General features: G+C 35.9%; 1 protein-coding gene across 1 annotated transcript; it reads right to left on the reverse strand.

Annotated features, from left to right (window-relative positions):
• Window positions 1–497: 497 nt before the first annotated feature.
• On the reverse strand, window positions 498–22,010 carry Gtpbp10 (GTP binding protein 10). Its single transcript, XM_010609536.2, has 10 exons — window positions 21,903–22,010; window positions 19,854–20,047; window positions 18,746–18,837; window positions 17,901–18,045; window positions 10,818–10,891; window positions 9,271–9,323; window positions 7,592–7,699; window positions 6,815–6,892; window positions 3,113–3,236; window positions 498–1,047 (listed from the first exon to the last, which is right to left on the reverse strand). Exons 1-10 carry the CDS (start codon window positions 21,933–21,935, stop codon window positions 785–787), a joined length of 1,164 nt encoding a protein of 387 aa, XP_010607838.1. The 5' UTR covers window positions 21,936–22,010; the 3' UTR covers window positions 498–784.
• Between the last annotated feature and the right edge of the window lie 219 nt (window positions 22,011–22,229).

Here is a 22,229-nt window from a genome sequence, read left to right on the forward strand (position 1 = left end):
TCAATACCTTTTTTTGGGGGATGGTTACCAGGGATTGAACTCAGGTCCTTGACCTTGTGAGGCAGGCAGAGGGCACCACTGAGCTAAATCCCTGGCCCTTCAATGCCTTTTTTTACATTGACACATAAAATTACATACATTTATCATGTATAGTATGGTATTCTGAAATATGTACAGTGTCCAATAGCTCAGTCAATATAATTAACATATGCATTTCCTCATGTTTTTTTGTGTTGAGAATACTTACAACCTGTATTCCTAACAACTTTCCAAATATACTACACTGTTAAAACTATAGACCTGGAGCTGTGCACTAGATCTCCAATATTTGTATTACATAAAACTTTCTTTTGGCAGGGGATTTAACTCAGTGGTTCTGCCACCTGCCTAGCAAGAGCAAGGACCCGAGTTCAATCCTCGGTACCAAAAAAAAGAAAATGGAAAGGAAAAAAATGGAAACAACACTGGGCTGGGGATTTAGCTCAGTGGTTCTGCTGCCTACCTTGCAAGTGCAAGGACCAGAGTTTGATTCCCAGTGCCAAAAAATAAAAAATTTTTCTTTCAACTAATATCTCTCCCTTCTCCATCTCTCTATCCCCTCCATCTGCATTTATGAACAAATATTTTAGATTACACATAAGTGAGATCATGTGGTATTTGTCTGTGACTGGCTTATTTCTCTTAACATAATAATGTTTTCTAGGTTTAGTTATGCTGTCACAAATGACATGATTTCCTTCTCTTTGGAGCACATATTAATTTGCCAATACCATTTTTACCAGAGTTAAGTTATATCCTTTCTGGAACTAGTGACAGCGTGCTTTAATGACTGCACACTGTAAGATACTGTATTAGAAACCTGCAAATTAAGCAACTGTTTCTTAGAATATGCCTCATCTTCCCGGCTGGCATGTTCATCTAGTGATGTCCTTATACAGTTCTTTAATGCTTCAATTCCTTCTCCAGTAATAGCAGATACAGGGATAATATTTTGGAACTCCATAGTCCTCTCTGGAATCATGTTCTTTTGAAATAAACGCAGAAAATCTGAAACAAAGAATATAAAGCTAAAGTGATTTCTGTCGTCCTTGATGTGTGATGTACATGTACCAATTCTGCACAAGGGATGTAAACATGTACTACAAATGTACAAAGGGGGACAAGAGTTGGGAGGGAGGGGATAGAGGCTGAGAAAGGTATTAAGATGTGTATGTACATGTACCAGCTTCCCACAAGGGATGTAAACATTTGTACTACATATGTACTACACATTTGTATGAATAAATTAAAATTTAAAAAAAGAAAGTAAACAAAAACTGTATTAGAGGTTGAATTTGTGAAGCACAAAACCAATTTGTATTTAAGTCCCTTTTCTCCTTTCTCTAATACGGAACACTTAGATTTTACTAATGCCAATAAGATGAATTGTGAAGATACGTATTTATAAAAATAATAAAATTTGTTTTTGGGGTGCTCGAGGCAATGCAACATAAGTACTCGGAAAGAAAGTTTCTGCAATAATAGTGATATCTTTTATAATTTGGGACATTCTAGCTGGGCTTGTACTCTGGTGAACTTTCACTTCCCTAAGCATTATGTTTATCCACACTGATGCCAAGATCCACACTAAAACTGAAGGGGTAATAGGAACAGTTCAATCAGAGATCATTTCAGATTGCAATCTACTGCTCTCAAGGGCAAACAGATGTTCTGTTATTTTTTCCTCTTCCCTGCCTCTGTGGCCATGGGAGGCAGGAGGACAACACACTGATTGAACAGGTTAACAATGACAAGAGCTAAACAGGATAGAATGAAGAAGGTTGGACAAGTCAACATGGAGTATGGTTTTGGAGATCTGTAGAAGTCCAGTAAAGTCCAGAGAGGCTGACTCAAGAATCATGGTGATCTAGAATAGTTGTGAACTCCTGAGTTACCCTCACTTCTGGTGTCGCCCTTGAAAATTCCTTTCTCTGTATAAGACTAGAGAACAGAACTAATAACCTTATAAAGCAAATAATATTAATGAATACAGACCATTTAATGTTAGGAAATATTTATCTGCAGGAATAAATTATTAATTCAAGGAAAATCCCAACATGTATATTATACAGAAAAAAGATTTGAGAGAGGAGAGAAAGGACCTTCTGGTGGGGTCTGCTCTTCCAAATACATAGTAATCTATTTTCCCCAACCTTTATTCCAAACATAAAAATGCAAAGAAATTAGTATCATTTAAAAATACGGAGCTATAGGACACCTGTAATCCTAGCACTCTGGGAGGCTGAGGCAACAGGATCATTGCAAGTTCAAGGCCCGCCTGTGCTACATAGTAAGTTCAAGACCAGACTGTATTACATAGTGAGACCCTGTCTCAAAAAATAAAAAATAAAATAAAATGTTGGGCACTTACTATGTAACTTATCTTTCCTCATTCATACATGAGGTCCTCTACTATATTCAGAAACTGAAAACATCCTCACTGTAGGATGTATGTATCCTATAAAAGTCCATATTCAAAACTGCAGAGCCTGTCTTTACGTTTCTTTACGAAGTCAGCCCTTTATGAAGTTTCAGACGAGTCCTTCTGGCATCACAGCATCTATTCTTCCATGTAACATCTGGTAAGGACTCAAGTTCATTTCAGAAGACTGATGTTCTTCAAAGATCTATAATGTTGGTGTTCCAAAGAAACATACATCTTAAGAACCACTGCCTCTATTCTTGTACTTATGGTGTAGTAGAGAAATGAAGCTCTAGAGCTTGTGATGTACGTGAATTAGTGAAAAACTTCCCAGGTAAATGCTGACTTCCTCCTTTTTATCCAAATCCACACTTTTAAAGGACCCAACTTAAGTCTTACTTCTTCATAACCTTTTCAGACCAAATTAAGCATTCTTTGGTCCTTTCATTTATAGTCGATCACACATTACAGAGCTTCATAATGACTACGTTAAAATGTTATTCAAAGTTTCACATGGTACGTGTTCTTTCTTCAAACGTACTTTTTAAGACAGAAACTATCATTTTATTTTCCACTGATTATAACATTTAACTTTCATTGCACACAGTAAGTACTTACTAAATTGGAATTCAGTGAAATGAGTGGGTTTACCTTTGGGATTCTGAAGCTGGCTCATCAATTCATGAAATTTATCTTCGGCATTTGGCAAGTCCATTTTATTAACTGCCAGGAGCGCTGGTTTCATCTGAAGTTTCTCGTTGTATAACTCCAACTCCTTTAAGAGAAAAAAAATAATTTCATAACAGTAACTATATAAATTAATCATTTAGTAATGTCTTTCTTTAATAATTTGAGAAATCTTTCTCTTTTTCCAGTGCTACGATTGAACCTGAGGCCTTCCAAATGCAAAGCATACTGAGCTACATTCCCAAGCCTGACCAAGGAAATCTAAAATCCATTCACATCACTGAAGTGCAGTAAATCTCAACAACCATAAAACAAAGGAAATCCAGAAAACATTTCTGGTTAGTTCATGTGATAGTATATTTTAGCTCAAGTGGCTTCCAGGAGATAGCTGATTATGTATCTAGAACCAAGTTCAGTTATTTGGATTTCACAGAAACAAAATTCTTAATAATGATAATTTAATAGCATACTTTCCATCCCTTTATATTTTATTTAGGCTACCTGCCTTTGGAGTGGGTAGCACTCACACCCAAAACTATGCCAAACTAATCAGTGGACTAATTTAGTAATCACACACCATTAATCCCAGCATCACACACTTTAGATCTAGCTACTCTGAAAAGCCTCACCTATGATGGCATGAATCTTGAGGGGGACATCTAGACACAAGCCATAACATACATCTATAGTATTCTCTTTTTTTGGTATTGTTTTCTTGATACTGAATTTTTAATAAAATTTCATTTTTTTAAAAAAAACAATACTGTGATTGAACCTAGGGACTTCCCACTGAGCTACATCCTCTGCCCATTTTTTATTTGTATTACTTTTATTATGGTGCTGGGGATGGAACCTAGGACCTTGCATAGGGGGCAAACACTCTGCTACTACCCTGTCTATTTTTAAATTTGAAATAAGGTCTTGATAAATTGGCAAAGCTGCCCTCAAACTTTTGATCCTCCTATCTCAACCTTCTAGAGTGCTGGGATTATAGGTATGTTCCATCATGCCTGGCACTTTTTTTTTTCCTTCCTTTTGAATTGGGTTCTTGCTATGTTTCCTAGGCTGTCCTTGAACTCTAGATCTTCTTGCCACAGACTTCCAAATAGCTGGGATTTAGTCATCATACACTGCTGAGTTTCTAATTGGATATTAACCCCTTATGAGATGGATAGTTTACAAATATTTTCTCTCACTTGTTAGATTGTTTCTTCACTGCTGGTTGTTGACTTTGCTGTGCAGAAGCTTTTTAAATTTAATGCAATCCCAATTATCTACTTTCACTTTTGTTCATTGTGCTTTAAGGATCATATCCCAAAAAAAAAGCATTGCTCAGACTTTGTCAAAAAAGTTTTTCCATATTTTTTTTTTTTTAGTATTTCAAGTCTTACTTTTACTGGGAGTGTAGTTCATGGTAGAGTGTGTGCGCTAAAAAAATTTTTATTAAGTTTTTTTTTTTTTTTGGCCTTGAGCTTGCAAGGCAGGCCAGAGAACAGCTGAGCTAAATCCCTGGCCCTATTAAGTCTTTATACATTTTGACTTTGCATATGAAATGGGATGATAGTCAAATAATCAGTTTTCCAAGGGCATTTACAAAAGATACTGTCATTTCCCCATTTGTGTTGTAGGCATCTTTGTCAGAGTTCAGTTGATTTTAAATATGAGGATTTATTTATGAGGACTGTGTTCTAGGCCACTAGTCTTCATGTCTGTTTTTATGCCTATACCATGTTATGTTGGTTAATATAGCTTTGTAGTTGGTTTGAAATTAGGTAGTATGAAGCCTCTAGCTGTGCTCTTTTTAATCAAGACTGCTCTGGCTATTTGGGGTCTTCTGTGGTTCCTTATGATTTAGGATTTTCAATCTGTATGAAAATTGCCATTGGGGCTCCCCTGGCGCCTCCCTTTCCTAGGACTTCTCAACATCTTCTACATAATGCTGCTTTTCAGACCCTGTCTGTTTCACTGTTTTCAAAATTTCTTACAGGAATACAAGCAGGTCTTTACAAACTCGTCATGGCCAGCTACCAGCCCCTCACTACTCCACCCACCTAGACCACGCCTTAGCTGTCTAAAGCCACTACCCAACAACACCCCTTTGCCAGAAGGAAGCAGCTACAGAAAAAGAGACCTTCGGCCCTAGTCCCTAATAACAAGAGTCTGGAATGATACTTATACATTACAGGTTAGATGTAAACTGGTACAGTGGTACAGCCAATTTGGAAAAGTTCGGCAATTCTTCAAAATATCAAAAAAATTTAAAACCTGATACATTAATTCCTCTCCCAGGTATATATCCAAGAGAAATGAAAACATGTTTTCCAACCACAAACAAAAATGTTCACAGCAATTTATTCATTGTAGATAAAAATTAGGAAATAAAAAAATCTATAAAGTCCTGAAGGTAAACAATATCATAAAAAAAATCATGTTAGGGGCTTGAGGGAATATATGATAAAATAAAATTAAATTTAAGAAAAACACCAACATGGTGTTATATAGGAGAGAAACCATATATTGGAATGCAGCATGGAAGGGCAAGGGAAGGGAAAAAGACCTTCCCTAGAAGGTCTCCAAACTTGCTAAACTTCACAGACCATGATCAGGTTAGACTTTAACCTTACAACAATCGGGAACCATCAAAGTATCTCAACCAAAGATCAAACATGAGCTTGGTTCTTTTACAAAGATCACTGTAGCCTCATATTAAAAGATGTACTACAGAGGGCCGGGGATTTAGCTCAGTGGTTCCGGCTCCTGCCTTGCTAAGCGCAAGGACCTGAGTTCAATCCCTGGTACAAAAAAAAAAAAGATATACTGCAGAAAACCAATACTGGAAGCGGTTATTCCAGTGAAAGGGGTTGATGATTAGAACAGTGTGCTTGAAGACATGTGGACAGCTTTCAGAGATTTAGGATAGGAAATTGACAGAGCTTGATGGAGGGGTAAGAATCAAATTCACCATCCAGTTTTTCAGCTTACACACTCAATAAGACGGATGTGACTAAAGAGCTTTAAAAAAAAAAAAAGTTCAGTTTTATACATGTTAAGTTCGAGTGTCTAACAGAACATCCATCCAATCAAGGCTGTCTAATAGGTACCTAAAGTAAAGCACAAACAAAAGGTCTGGGTATCAAATACAAATTTGACAGTCATCAGTGTAGTAACTGTACCTAAAGCAATGAGCATGGTTAAGATTGCACAACCGATTTACTACACACTATGAGCAGAAGGCTGGAAGGTATCTTGGTAGTAGAGCACTTGCCTATCATTTGCTAATGCCCAAGGACTGATTTCCCCCCCAGCACTGCAAGAAAAAAAAAAACCTTAAAGAGTAAAGAAATAGTCTAAGAAGCATGAATAAAACCAGAAGAATGGTTTGTGAAGCAAGAATGGAGAACATTTTAAGAAGAAATACACAAGGCAAAGCTGAAGTAAGATAAAGTGTAAGAAGTGTGCATCGTGGACTTGGAAGCCCTGCATAGTTTTATTCATTGCAATAGTTTGAGAAGTTGGTGAATATTAAAGAACTGAAAATAGAACATTTTAACAATTCTTTAACGAATATATAAGTTTAAAAAGATGGAATATGAACTTATACTAATTACTGTGTTACAAGCCTGCATGTTAGACCAGATATAGAACACAGTAAAATAGAAAACCTACTTTTGTAAGCAGCAATATGGTTTCAAAAGCAGTTCTGTACTGAGTTTCAGAAGAAAGCTGAAATCCAGAAATATCAACCTAAAAAAGAGAGTAAAGGAGACAGTTAAAACAAAAATGGTTACACTTTTCTGTTTTGAAATGTTTTACCCAAGGTAAAAAATTTTTAATTTCTCAACCTATACTGATAATTTAGCAATTCACAGTAACAGAACTGACGTGTCAAAATAACTATAATTATTCTGATAAAATGGTACTCATTAGTAAGACAATTTATAATAATATAGATAATCTCATATATAACTCAAGCACCATCAATAGTTCATGACAGATACATAATGTAATAGTATGGCAGAATTCTTAAGGAGTGAAACCTTCACAATTATGAGTAAACATATCTGATAACAGTAGCAGTATCATTTCCATCCCCGTGTTATATAAACAAAATTATCTACTGTATGTATGTACACGTCCATCTGAATACTCAATGGAGTGATGTATGTTAGCAGTCATGCATCATCTAACCACAGGGATGTGTTCTCAGAAATCTACGAGTAAGTAACTGCATCACTGTGTGATCACAAATCATACTCACACAAATTAAGATATAATGTCACTAGACAATACAATCGTATGGGACCTCCATACACTGCATGCAGACCATCATTAACCAAAACGTGATTGTGTGACACATAACTGTATAAATCTTACTTATAAAACATTGCTAGGAAAACTTAAGTTCGCTCATCTGAACGTCACGTTGGTATGCATATGACTTACAACAAAAAGTAGTTGTTTAGTTCTTTCTATGTGCTTCAGGAATTTGTGGCCCATTCCTTTATTCATATGTGCTCCTTCTATCAAACCTGGGAGATCAGCTACTGATATCTAATACAGAGTTAACAATACAATAAAAAAATATTAAAATCACAGTTCATTTATATCCCCAAATTTCTGTAATATTTCAAATACAATCATGAATTATAATTCCCACTACATCTTTGAAATGCCAAAACACCTTTACAGCAAAATAAATGTGTTAAGCATTAAAATCCTTTGTTATCAAACATAAGAGTTCCACTTTAACTTATTCATCTAACAATCTAGGGATCTGGGGTATTAGTTTATTACTTTAACATTTACCAATCATATAAATCTATACTTCCATAAATTGTTTTATGATTTTTTATAGAATTTTAATTAATTTTAAAATCTGAATTCATTAAAGTGTGAGAATATTAGGCAGACATTACTAAGTATGATTCAGTACTTCTAAGTCTTAAATTCAATTTGTAAGTAGTATCAGTGTTCCTTTTCTGTTATTATATCTGCAGAATTACTGTTCTTTCAAAGTAAAAGGATACAGTATTCCTATATTCTTTTTAGAGGTAATGAGTGCAGAAAGGGATGAAAAATAGTTCTGTAGGCACTGCTCAGTGTGGATAAGAAATCTAAACTCTTAAAAAGGAAACTGAGGCTTAATGATAAACAAGTGGGCCCAGAGTCTCGTGCCCTCAAATTTCCTTCGGAGATTCTCTTAGCTCTTTTGAATCAAGTCAGAGATTCTATGAACTGACACGAACACGTCATTATCACCCAAAGTCTATATTTTACACCAGGGTCCATTCTTGGTAGTGTGCATTTTAGTGTTCTGAACATTATGTATGTATAATGTACCCACTGTTACAGTTCCATACAGAATAGTCCTGCTGCCCTAAAAATTTCTGTGCTCTGCCTACTCATCCCCACTTCCTCCTGGCAACTCCTGGTCTTTTTTGCTTTCTCCACAGTTTGCTTTCTTCGGAAATGTCATACAGTTCAAATCAGAGTGTTTGTAGCCTTTCACACTGGCATCTTTGGTTTATAGTGTGCATTACATATCTTTTCATAAGCTGAATACCCCACTTCCTAGATCTAACACAGTTCACTTAATGATTTACCTACTGAAAGATATTTTGGTTGTTTCCAAGTTTTGATAATTATGAAGACAGCTGCTAAAAACATCCAAGTACAGTATTCTATATGGACATAAAGAAGACCTATAGTTCTTCCTTATCAGGGAAAAATTAATAACTAGATGATATTAAATCCTATAAAACTTCCCCAAAATAACTGAAATAAAATCATTTCCATTAACTTGAGAAAGTGTTTTTAGGAAATAAAGAACAATAATCCACTATGGAAGTTAAAATAGAAATTGTAATGAGAACAGATGAAGTTACAATGACAACGTAATACTGTGGGGCATAACATCTGGAAACACAGCATTAAACCCTTATATAAATATGTTCTACATGGTGCCCAGAAGAATTAATAAATGCACAACTTAATTTAGCATAATAAAGAAATCTTGCTTTTTTTCACTTAGCACCACAGAAACTGCAAATACAGTATTATGAAGTCCTAGTACTAAAGGACTTCCCCTTCTAACCAAAGTCTTCTACTTTAAAAATAATCACCTGTTTGAAATCGTCATACATAATTTTTCCAAGTTCAGGCTTTATTGTTGTAACTGAAAGGAAAAACAAGTTAAGGGTAAAATATAGGCAGGTTCTTCTCAAACTGTTGTAGCATATGTACAGAAAAAATAGTATTTCACTTCTGTGAATAGTTTAATTCAGATTTTTTTCTAATTTGTTGAATGGAAGCTACAATTATCTTTGCCATTTGTAATGTACTTGAGAAAGAATGAATAGCGATTTTCAGTATCTGTACAGGCACAAACCTCATCTAATTGGGCCTCAAAATTTCATCGATTACACTTTAAACAACATTTAGAGGCTCAGAATTTAAGTCTCCATCAGTTAAGTGTGGAGGTGAAGAATATCTATCCCATTCTCATTCAGTTATTCTTTTTTCTTTTAGTACTGGGAATGGAACTCAGGGCCTCATGATTGCCAGGCAGGCGCTGTGCTGCTCAGCTACAATCCCAGCCCTAATGCTACACTACCAGTTACCAATCCTACACTAGTCTCTTTCCTATGCCTTTTAAAATTTCTTCCCCTTCACAACAGTCCCATGTAGTAGAATATTGCTCACGTAATTTATAGTAATTAGTATAAAATTAATTCTTATTTAGTCAGAGCCTAGTTTTTGTTTTAATTTCAGAGTCTACAAGGCAGTTCAGACTGGCCTCAAACTCACGGTGAACCTCTTGCCTCAGCCTGTGGAGTACTTGGATTACAGGCGTGTACCACCACACTGGCTTGTCTAGTTTTTGGATGCCTTAATTTTATTTTCCAGGTTAATGTCATTCTATGTCTTTTTAATGGCAGAGATCCTATCATATTCACCCAATCTTAACCTAAATTTCCATTATCTTTCTCACTTGATTATTAACTCGATTTTTCTTCACACCTCAGCCCAAGCACCGTCGTCCTCAAGGATATCTAAAGCAGTCATCTATACTCCGTCACAGAACACTTTTATATTCCTTTGTATTTATTAGTGATATGTATGCTTTCCCCACTCTTTGTAAGCACAACTAATGTCAGAATATAGACTGATTTTGCTATTTTTGGTATTCCTGTAACTTAATGTGGTTCCTAGAAATTTATTTGCTAAATGAATAAAAGTATTCTCTCTGCCTTCCTAGTACTTATCACAGTGCTTGACAAAGGATAAAGAGCTTATAAAAATCCTAAAGAAATGAAATTAATGACTGTACAACAGAGAAGTAAATGCAGTAAAGTATTTAATAAGTAAAAGAAACATTCCTGAGTGCTACAGAGGTTCAAACATTAATAAAAAGAAAATCAATGTGTTCTACCTGCCAAAAGAAGTTTTCTAACTAAGGCTATCTATGGAGTTGTCATTTTATTTATATTCAGAGAAAAACTGGTCTTTAAAACTTTATCTCCAGACAGGGGACCTGAGGGAGGAAACAGGATAAAATAAAATTTATTTCAAAAACTTACCTCCATATTGTATTTATACTCAGAGAAAAATTAGTGTTTAAACATTTAACTTCTTTGTACATTAAAATATATAATCAAATTATACTTACAAGCATAATCTGCAATTTCAGGTTTTGCATGAGAAATCTGACTTAGCAAAGAGGATTTACCAGCATTTGGGAATCTGAAATAATTAAATACAACTACACATTACAATAAATGTCAATATTACTCACATTTGCTTATTTCTGAATTGAAAAAGACTTCTTGCATACTCCTGGGGTTAACAGTAGACTACACAGGCTGGAAGCACAGTTCAGTGATAAAGTATTCACTCAGCATACACAAGGTCCTGGCTTCAATAACCAGCACCTCCCACCCAAAAGAAAGTAGACCATAAATCTAAAATAATCTTGGACAAACTTACTTTTTGGAGAATAAAATATACTTTTTTGAAGAAAATATAATTTTTTGAAAAAGTCATGCCAGATACTGAAGATGTTTCAGAACTGAGAGTAAAATATTATTCTAATTATGTAAAAAAGAAATATTGAAAGACAAAGAAAAAATTTTTTCTAAAAATCCTGCAATTCACATTTTCAAACATAACCAAAAGCAGGGAAGAATACTGAATCCCAGGTAGTATTCATCTAACTTTAAAAACATTAACACATTGCCAGTACAATTTTTAAAGTTGGTTTGTTTGAATAGACACACAAATACAGTTCATTTAAGTTAGCTGATTTGTCTCTTTAAATATCTTTTGATGTGAATTCTCTCCATTTGTAATTTATATTTAAAAGAACTGTGTCATTGTTTCTTTTTCAAGCGGTCTGGATTTTTCTACTGGCATCTCCATGGTATCGCCTGGGTTTTGTATAAACTGGTAGTTATAAAGTATTGACAAAAAAGTAAAAACACTACTACTTCATATTTGTTTGGCTTGATTTTTTTTTTTTTTTTTTTTTGGTACTAGGGATCAAACTCGGGTCCCTGCACACAGGAGGCAGGTGGTGGAATCCCTGGCCCCAATTGGGCTTGATTTTTAACTAAATAATGTAAGGTGACAGCTTTCAAAGCAAAGTGAAGCATACTTAACTAATTTTAATTTGTTAATTTTGGGATTATACATTTTATAAAAATATGCCAGACACAGTTCTTCACAAAAGCCAAGCTATCTGAGAGGACTAGGAAGGAGGATCAAAGTTTGAGGTCAGCCTGAAGTTAAGTTAGACCTTGTCCCAAAATAAAAAGGCTGGAATGTAGCTCAGTGGGAGAGCCCTTGCCTAAACGTGTGCCAGTATGATAACCAACCCAACTCCATCTTGTGCCTCAACGCCATTTTCTACCTGTGCTTCAACAAAGTGCTTGTACTTGGACAAAGCACCCCAAACCCCCACATCCTGTTTTGGCAATAAACTTGCTGCAGTTGCAGGATATTCTGTAGCTCACTTAGTATGCAAAATTTCCTTGTGCCTCCCACTAACCTGGCATGGTTCTGCTTCTGTAAGCTTCTGCTTGCTCTACCAAGTCCTCCCCAATTGAAAGCATGATTTAAAGGGAGAAATCAAACGACTTCCCATTGCTGAGGAAACTTTCTGGGCCCCTCCTCAGATCTGGCACAGAGTGTGATGTGTCTCTGTTGCTCGAACTCGTGCATCTATAACATCAGACCCTGGGCTCCATACCCAGTGCTAAAAACAAACAAAAATGTATACAGCTAAAAAGACATACAGTGTTAGTGATCACTACTGTGTGGTTTGGGTCTAGATGTCTCCCCAAGCCTCATGGATCAGAGGTGGCTAAATTTAGAGTGTGTGATGCTGACGTTAAGAGCCTTTGATTACTAAGTCAATACACTGATTGGTATGGCATTGCCCTAAGCCTTGTAGTGTGGATAAGATAAAAGAGAGACAAGAAGGTTCCCTTGCTTGCTTGCTTTTGCTGTCTTCCACCTCTATGAACTGTTGGTCCTCTGTCACGCCACCCTGTCTTGGAGCCAGCCAATTATGCATTGAAATCTCTACTGTGAGCTAAAGAAACCTTTACCCCTAAACTTTGGATGGTGGGTATTTTGTCTCAGCAAAGAGAGAAAAGTAACTAAGATATATAATATTGGTCTATTTTTTTTTCTAGAAACTTAAAGTGACTATCCCTGAACATTTACACGTATCTTCAATCTCTTTCTTGGAATAAATTTCTAGACAAGGAAATATAGATTAAAATCTATATTCATTTTTAAGACTTTTGATTTTATTTTGGTAAGTTGTGCTCAGGAAAGTCCACCACATATTTAACAAGTACCAAGAATGGGTCATTTAAAAGGTTTTTTTCCTAAATCTTGATAACATTAAATTTATCTAACAAACTGACCTTGTATCAGGCAGCATTAGAAAATACAACAATGAAAGCGAGGCATGGTGGCGCATGCCTGAAATCTCAGCACTCTGGAGGCTGAGGCGGGAAGATGTTAAGTTCAAGGCCAGCCTGGGCTACACAGTAAGATCCTGTCTCAAAAAAACAAAGAAACAAACAAAACAAAAAACAAGCCAATACAGCAATGTGACAAACATGATCCTTACCCTTCAGAGTTTTTCATTCAAATTTAAGGAAGCACTTTTCCTTTTTTTATATAACATTAAAAAGTTTTAAACTGGGCATGGTGGCGCACGCCTGTAATTCCCGCACTTGGAAGACTGAGGTAAGGAGGATCACTGTGAATTCAATACCAGCCTGGGCTACATAGTGAGTTCCAGGTCAGTCTCAACTACATAGTGAAACCCTGTCTCAAAAATCCAAAAAACAAAAAACCAAAAAGTTTTACAAATTTTGATACTGGCAAGGCTGTGGGGGGGGGGAGGAGTCTTTCTCTACTGCAGTGGGAGTGTGAATTGGTACAACCACTGTGGAAATCAGTATAGAGATTCTGCAAAAAACTAAAACTAGAGGTTCCATTTGACCCAGCTATTTCCCTTCTAGGTATCTTCCCAAAAGAGTTACAGACATCATACTACAGTGGTACAAGCATACCCATATTTATAGCAGCACAACTCATAATAGCTAAATCTTGGACACAGCCCATATGCCTATCAACAGATGAATGGATAAAGAAAATGTGATATTAATATACAATGGAGTACTACTATGCCACAAAGAAGGATAAGCTTAAGTCATTTTTAGGTAAACAGATACACCTCGAGAATATAATCTTAAGTAAAGTAAATCAGACACACAAAGTTTAAGCATTACATTTTTCCCTTTTGTGTGTGAAACTCAAAATATAAATGAGGATAGATATTAAGAAGCAGGAAGAATATTTTTCAAATGGTAAGGGGAACAAGAGATGGGTTGGGGAGAGGGAAGAAAAAGGATTTAAAGGAAAAAGAGAATTGAAAAATATGGAAATAAAGCTTTTCTAAATGGGGACGGGAAGAAGGGTTGGAGGGATGAGAAGCAAAGGGGACAAAAAAAAAAGAACTAAGATATGTTGTGTACACGTACAAATCCATGATGAATGTGATCATTAAAAGAATGTGGTCATTACGTACTGTGAACATGTACTCCTAAAAATAAATTTTAAACAATGTTATATTTTTTAGTACATTTAGCGATACATAATGATTACATTCATTGTGGGGAGTTGGTACACTGGTACTTATCTTTTTTATCCTGGCTTGCCATTCATGTATCTTTTTTATCCATCTATTTGTTGAAGGACAAACAGGCTGAGAAAGCTCTTCTTTAATAAACTGTCAAGCTTTCTTGAGATCATGATATACTATGAAAATATTCCTTTGGAATTCTATAAAAATCTATAAGCTGTGCAATGGAGCTCTTTTAATAATTTTTCTCATAAAGTCTTTCTGTGATGGATTATATGAGATTTCTTAGTGATTTGTTTCCCCTGGTACATAAATTATTTTTCCATATCCTATTTCATTCATGCTGTAGTAATTTTTTGAAAGCAAATTGCAAGCATTTTTGTCCATGAGAATAAACTAGCTAGACTAGCTTATTTCCTTTCAATTATCCCCATGTTTTCATAACAACAGTTAAATTCAGAAAAATTCAAAAAACTATTTCCAAGGAAATCAAAGTATGTATAGAAGGATGCTCATGGTTGAAGAAAATATATGAGATTTTTCTTGAAAAATTACACGATGAAAATTTTACAAGCTAAAATGCAAAGATCAGATTTGAAAACAGCAGAGCACCGTGTATTAATTCTTCTCAGGTTCAGTTCATTCCCCAGACTAGCTACAAAGCTATCTCTTACACTGGCATTCACAACAGCAGCTTCAAGCATAGCTGTCCCATTTAAAAACACTAGAATACATATATTAAACATTTTGCTTAACAACTGCAACGATTTCATTACATTACTGAATGAATGTAATCTAAAATTCACTTCTGAATAGCCCAGCATTGCACTATACAAAGCCTCCAATAAAGCAGCAACACAAAAATGAAGATGATGATGATAGGAGCTGTAATTCTCTGGGTATACACAAATGCAAAGCATGTGTTCCACTGTAAATCTATCACTGTACTCACCAATGATGCGGGTAAAACCATTTCTAGGCACTATTAAAGATGAGCTAAACAAAGCTGATGAAGGCTGTGTAACTTACCTGAGACCGACTGGCTTTCTCTGCTGTATTTTCTAATGCTGCCTGATATAAAGCCAATCCTTTGGAGGGTTTGAGATGCTAATCCAATCTATCCTGAGTTCCCCACTTTTACTACTCATCTTTGCTACACTTTTTCATCTGTAAAGATGTCTCTTTGGAATCTGAAACATTCTTCTGAATGGGATGGTAAATCACAGGATTGCCAGTCTTACCAACAAAACCCTATTAAAACCACAATATTTCTGAAAAAAACAGAGGATTATAGAATCTATGCCTAATAATTTTCCTAATTGTGTTAAAAAATAAAAATTAAATGTGAATGGCAAGCCAGGATTAGAATGAGGGCTCTGCAAACTTTAAATCAATGGTGGTTAAGAGCCAGTGGTTGGTCAGACAGGATAAGTAAAGGATTTAGTCTCTAATGGTCAGGTAAAGATGCAGTGAGATATCTGGAGAGGAATATCATAAGAGATCATTTTAAAAAGCAAGAAACAACTAGAAATTTGGAGTAGAGGAGCAGGGGACAGTTTTCTCTCTTCTTCAAGCCTTCCATCTGAGCAACTGTAATGCTATAGTGGAGGACCCAGGAGAGGAAGCAAGAAAGAAGACAGGCAATTTGAAGTTTTCTCTTCCTTTACTCTTGCTTTCTGTCCCCCTCCAGTGACCATCAGCCCTGCAAACCCCACAACTAAACAGCACTACTGAGCAAAACAAGGGAGACTGGTGAAAGAGAAGAATGCTGAGGGCTGCATTTCTTAGCTTAGGTGATTCTAAGCAGAGGCTTGAAAGACACAGAAACTGACAGCAAGAGCTGACTCAGTGTCCAGAAGGACTTAGGTCTGAAGCATGAGACTGCCTCTATGGGTCATTGGCCATTTGTTTAATGCTAATTTCAATCTCTATTTACTCTCAAAAATATCTCAATCACACACCCGCCCCCCCTTTGGTATCTGGGATTGAACTTGGGACCTTGCACTTGTGAGGCAGGCAGCGTGGGTACCACTGAGCTAAATCCCAGGTCACATTCCCCTTCTTTTTCTTTTTATTTCTTTGTGCATACTCTTTTTGAGACAGGGTCTTGCTATGTAGCCCAGGCTAGCCTCGAGCTCATGGCAATTGACTTAACTCAGCCTCTGGAGTACTGGTAATATAGACAGGTACCACCACGCCTTGCTCTTCTGTATACTTTTTAGTGTAGTTTGTTTGGATTTCTAACTTTATATCTGATAATATTCTTTAACCTTGTTATAAAATAGCATTTGATTTAATTTTTTTAAAAACATTCCTTAGCACCACACATAGTCAGCTGTGTTGCTAAACAGGGGATTCTTCCTGTATGGTTCTATGGTAAGAGATTTCTTAATGTCTAGTACACTTTCATTCAGACCTTGACTATTCATGATTACAGTGGGAATATATAAAAACTTTTTAAAAAGCCTCCTAACCTCAATTTAGTCATGAACATTAGCTAAGCAACTTTTTGATAAATAAAAATTGACTGATCAATTTTTTAAAAATCCATTCTTTTAACATCCTACTGACCTATTATTCAACTGCTCTGCTCTTCCTTTTACAAATGAATAGTAACTATGATGAGACTTTGAAAATAACTATAGCTGACTCTTAACAGCACAAATTTGAACTACAAGGGCCCATCCACTCATACAAAGATTTGGGGGTGGGGTTAGAAATCAGTAAAAATTTGTAAAAACTTGCAGATGAAATGCACATTGAAGACAAATTGGAAAAATTAAGAAAAAGGTACATCATGAATGCACAAAAATATATATACACAATCTTTTATTATTTTTATATAAGATATACACAAACCTTTAAAAAGTTAAAATTTATCACAACTTATGTACACAAAGAATGTACACGACACCATTTGCAGTCAAGAAAAATGAATGTTAAATCGTAAGTGGAAAATACTGGCTATAGCACACACTGAAGCACTGTAATATTTTCAGTCACCTCCTGTTGCTACTGAAGTGTGCTCAAGTGTTTCAAGTAAGTGTTTAAAATGTCAGGTAATGCTAATCATCTCCAGTAAACTGCAGATCACAGTAAAAAGTGATTTCACCCAAGTCAGGCAGGGTAACGCATGCCTGTCATACTATCACTGGAGAGGTTGAGGCATGCGGAGGATTGCTGTGAGTTCAAGGCCATCCTGAACTACATAGCAAGACCTTGTCTCAAATAATGCCCCATCCCACAGAGTGATCTCACAGTTCTTGTATTTTTCATGATATATATATATAGTACATGTAACATACAAAATGTGTGTTGACTGTTTATGTATTTTTAAGGTTTCTAGTCAACAAACAAGCTAGTAGTAGCTGAGTTTTTGGGAAAGCAAAAGTTACATGCAGACATTTGACTGCAGGGAGAGTAATGTTGGGACTGGCACCCCAACTTCCTATTGTTCAGTGGTTAACTATGTATTTAATTATATGTCCTTTAAGTACACTCAACCTACAAATTCTACAAACTAGAAATAATTCTGCTTCCAAATTACTATTGCTATTTATAAAGTACAATAAAAACTGGAACAGTACTTACCCAACTAGTCCTACATCAGCTATAAGTTTTAGGTCAAGGTGAATCACTCGTTTCTGGCCTTTCAGTGGTAAGAAATTTGTAAGTAGTTTACCACCAAGGCCACCTTCAGCTACCAAAATTCTGTCTTCCTCCTTATTGAGTTCTCCTTAAATGAGAAAGAAAATACAGCAAAGGTAAATAATACATGGTATTTTTCTTTCATAATGTATGCCAAGAAATTGCAATTTACATAAAAGACTTAAACCATAAGACTACATTTCTTTTAAAATTCTGACACTCTAGAGTTTGGGGGATAGCTCTGAGGTAGGGTGCTTGCTTGCCTAGCATATATAAGATCCTGGGGTTCAATCCCCAAAAGCACTAGAAAATAAAAAAAATTTTTTTTTTTTTGGTACTGGAGATCAAACTCAGGCCCTTGCACTTTGGAGGCAGGTGCTGGAACCACTGAACTAAATCCCCAGCCCGAAAATTAATTTAAAAACTTTTTTTTTTTTTTTTACCCTATTGAATGCTTTTTGCAAGCAGTTGAAAAGAGATTACTTATATTTTTAAAACTTTAAATCTATCAGTAATTTTTCAACAATTTTTATATATGTCTTAAAAAGCTCTTTTTGAGAATTAGACAAAATTATTAACATTAAAAAGAATTTTTCTGACCTGGCCTGACCAGGGATTTAGCTCAGTAGCGCCACGCCTGCCTCGCAAGCCCAAGGTCCTAAATTCAATGGAGGATGGGAGGTGGCAGATATATTTCTCTGAAACCCAAGAGAGGCTATTCTTGAAAAACCCCGACTTTTGGAAAACATGCACATTTTTCACAACCTTAGAAGCTACAGTATACTCACCTATAATTTTACCATTTTCATCAGTTACTGAAATACCAACAGGTACAGGGATTTCACAATCTTTTCCTTTGGAACCTTTCAGTGCACTAATCCTATTCTCCAAAAGAATAAAGAAATAAAAAATTCTAAATTAAAACACGAAAACCTAATTCCAATAGTTTACTTTTCTAGCATATGTAATGGTTTACAAAGACAAAAAGCAAACAATTCCTTTGGTTAATGCACACATTAAATGATCATACATTAAAGGAACACTAAAGTTATTCCTGTATGTTGCATTTTAGATTGCTATATTCTACAAAAATGGTGATAAATGATTATTTAAGTTACTAGCTACCAAAAATCATATTAATCCAAAATAAGCTAAGATATTGCACCTCTGAAATGAAGAGATCATTGTCACAATGCAAATATGCAAGAGAGAAAAAAAAAAAGAAAATCCCCTAAATAATGAAACTGGAAAAAAAAATTGATCTCAAGTGTACTTAAGAAGCTAATCTGTCTACTTTCAAACTGCTGTTAAAAAGAATAAGTTTGTACAAACTTCTTACTAATTCCACTTCTGGGACTTTATATTTAAAAATGAACAATTATATAAAATATCTACACAAGTTCGATAATAAGCAAATACTAATTCCTACACTGTAATTTTATTAACACTCTGAATAAGTTTCTGACATAAAAAAGTTAAATAAAAACAAGAGGTTGAAAATATTATGCTCTTTTTTATATTGAACTTCATAAACATACACATAATTACATTTATCATAGTTATCTCTGCGTGGAAAAATTATAGATGATTGACTTTTATGGTAGTAGGGTAGAGCAACTCAGTTGAAATTTGAGAAAGGGTTCATGTTTGTCCAAGATAAATTTAGAAGAAAACAGGGCAGATTCAGATCATTTGTTTCTCCAGAGGAAGTGAAGAAAAAAATACCAACACTGGGATGAGAAATTAATACAAAATTTAAGAACTCTAGAATATTTAGGACCAGCTTTTCATGTGTTTACGCATTTTAGTTTAGTTACAATTTATTTCAAATTACAAATTAAATTTTATCTTATAATTTTTCTTCTTCTAGAAGGGTTTGATTTATAAATTACTTACCGACTGTTTGTTCCTCCTCCAGCCACAAACCGTTTCTGAGGATATTTATCTTTCAGTTGTTTTAAAGTCATTTTTTTTTTAGCCACAACCCAGACGTCACCACCTTTTCCACCTTCTCCACCTAAGCGAGGATAACCCATGCCACCACTTCCGCCTTTGGTGAAGAGTCTTAGGTTATCAATGAAATTTCCATACTGAGAGAGAGAGAGAGAGAATATTTTCACACCAAATGTTTACCAAATTAGTGAACTCCTTTCTAGTTCTGTTCCACTAAAACTTCTTTTAAAAAAGAATCAATAAAACGGCTTTCTGTATACCCATTGTACTGCTTTTTCTGAGCTTGCCTCCCTCTCCCCTGTAACTCTCTTAGGGTTCTCTTTTTCAATAATCAAATACTGTTCCATCTTATCCTCAGAGTTTCAGACTGTGGTCCTCGTTTCATCCTAAACTTTCCTCCTGGGTGGTCTCAGCCTGTGCTATCACCTAAGTGACATACTTCCAATGCCTAATCTGTTGGACATCTCCATCTGGATGTAAGCTTTTAACAGTTTAAAGCAACTGAGAGCAGGACCTGTTTCAAAAACCTCTCAAATTTGTAACCTCTTGGTGGGTATCAGTTGATGAGCTAATTGTCACCTTGTAAACAAAACTGCATTCCCCCATCACATTCCCACAAAATCTGTTCCAGTAAGGTTCCCTTAAATAGTGGAATCTGTTTATGTATTCACTGAGATTCCACAAATGAATGTCTTTCAGACTGGACCTGTTTCTTTCCCAGAAGCCCTGCTCTCTCCTTTCCAGTACTACTGCTCTAGAACTTTGACCAACATTATGTTCTAAAAGTGTTTTCAGTGTCTACTGACTCCCAAGGTAATAAATCTTCAAACTTGTTGCTAAGAGCTATTTTCTGAAATGAATCTGATCTCTAATTGTTTTCCTTCTACTCAAAAACCACCTGTGGCTTTTTGCATTTTTACTGTTTATGAAATGAAGTCCAGAATTCATAAACTATATTCAAAGCCCTTACTCCACCCTTCCAGTATCATTTTCATTTATTCAACCCCTCCCATTCTCATCCTTTGGCTTTTATACATGATGTACTGCTGTCTTCAGGACACTTTGCATATGCTTTTACTCTAAGTAGAACGCAACTTGTTCTTTTCTACCGAAAACCCGCACAAATGTTATTTTTTTCGCTGTACTCTGAATAATGGCACCAAAACATGATTTGGTTTCATTATTTGAGAGGTGACTGGAGAAACAGATTTCTTAATTCTTCTAGTCAATTCTTACCCCGACTCTGTAGGCTCTCCCAGCAATCTGATTATACCTATGTTATTACATCTTTGGAAATCTTACACAGTATTTAATGTTTACTGGTTTTCCACAATTACATAGTATTTCATGTTTACTGGTTTTCCACAATAAATCAAAAACTCAAGTATTTCCCTTGAAGACAGCCTTTAAAGTTCTGTTCAATGTGTGACTTTTTTTATTCTCCTGCAGACGTATTCATCGGATTCACTTAAAAGAAATATCTCATAGTGGTAGTGAAAAGGCAATAGTTAAATATAATGTCAGTAAGTTTTCAAAGAGACATTACTAGTAAGATTATAATTTTTTTCTTGAAGTAGCTGTGAATTTTTACAAAAAACCACGGCAAGTCCCACAGTACACAAAAATTGACATACTTTTTCGGCAAGAAGGCATACCAATTACATATCTTTGTGTCTGATAGAGAAGTTTAAAAGCAGTGTTCTGAAGAAAGTGTATGAAAACATGGTATGGATAGTATTTAAAACGGAAAAAAAAACAAACAGTATTTCAGACAAAACGAAGGCAAGCACAACTCCATATCCACGCACACCCGTACTCCGTGTCTGAACTACACGACACGCAGGGCCCTTTGCCTCGGACCTTCGCCCCGCCTGGAAGTGTGGGGAGGGCAACCCAGCAGGAAAGAGGCCTCTAAAAGACAACGCCGGGAGAGGAGCGAGAAAGATCTCAGATGGCTTAAACGCACTCGACCTAAGAGCATCAAACACGAACCTTTCTGAACAACACGCCACCGCAATGTACCATGACTACGGGAGGGGAGTCCCGATTTCTACCCGCAGACTGGGCGCAAGCTTCAGCACGGCGCTCTTTCTACGTCACTACCGGCCTCCGCCGCGATTCTCCTTTGCGCACGCGCTCGCAGAGTGGCGCATGCGTGGTACGGTACGCTCAGAGGAAACGTGTCTCGCTCTGTGCTTTCTCTCCCCAGAGATGGAAGAATGTGTCCCCTGTGCGGCAGGAGAGCAAAGTAAAGCCGTGAGGTAGAGCGGAGTATGCCCAGGGACTGTAGGCTATGCAGTGGTTGACTCCCGAATTCAC

Source organism: Fukomys damarensis, unplaced genomic scaffold, assembly GCF_012274545.1.
Source record: "Fukomys damarensis isolate Sample0158 unplaced genomic scaffold, DMR_v1.0_HiC HiC_scaffold_4, whole genome shotgun sequence".
NCBI lineage: Eukaryota > Metazoa > Chordata > Mammalia > Rodentia > Bathyergidae > Fukomys > Fukomys damarensis.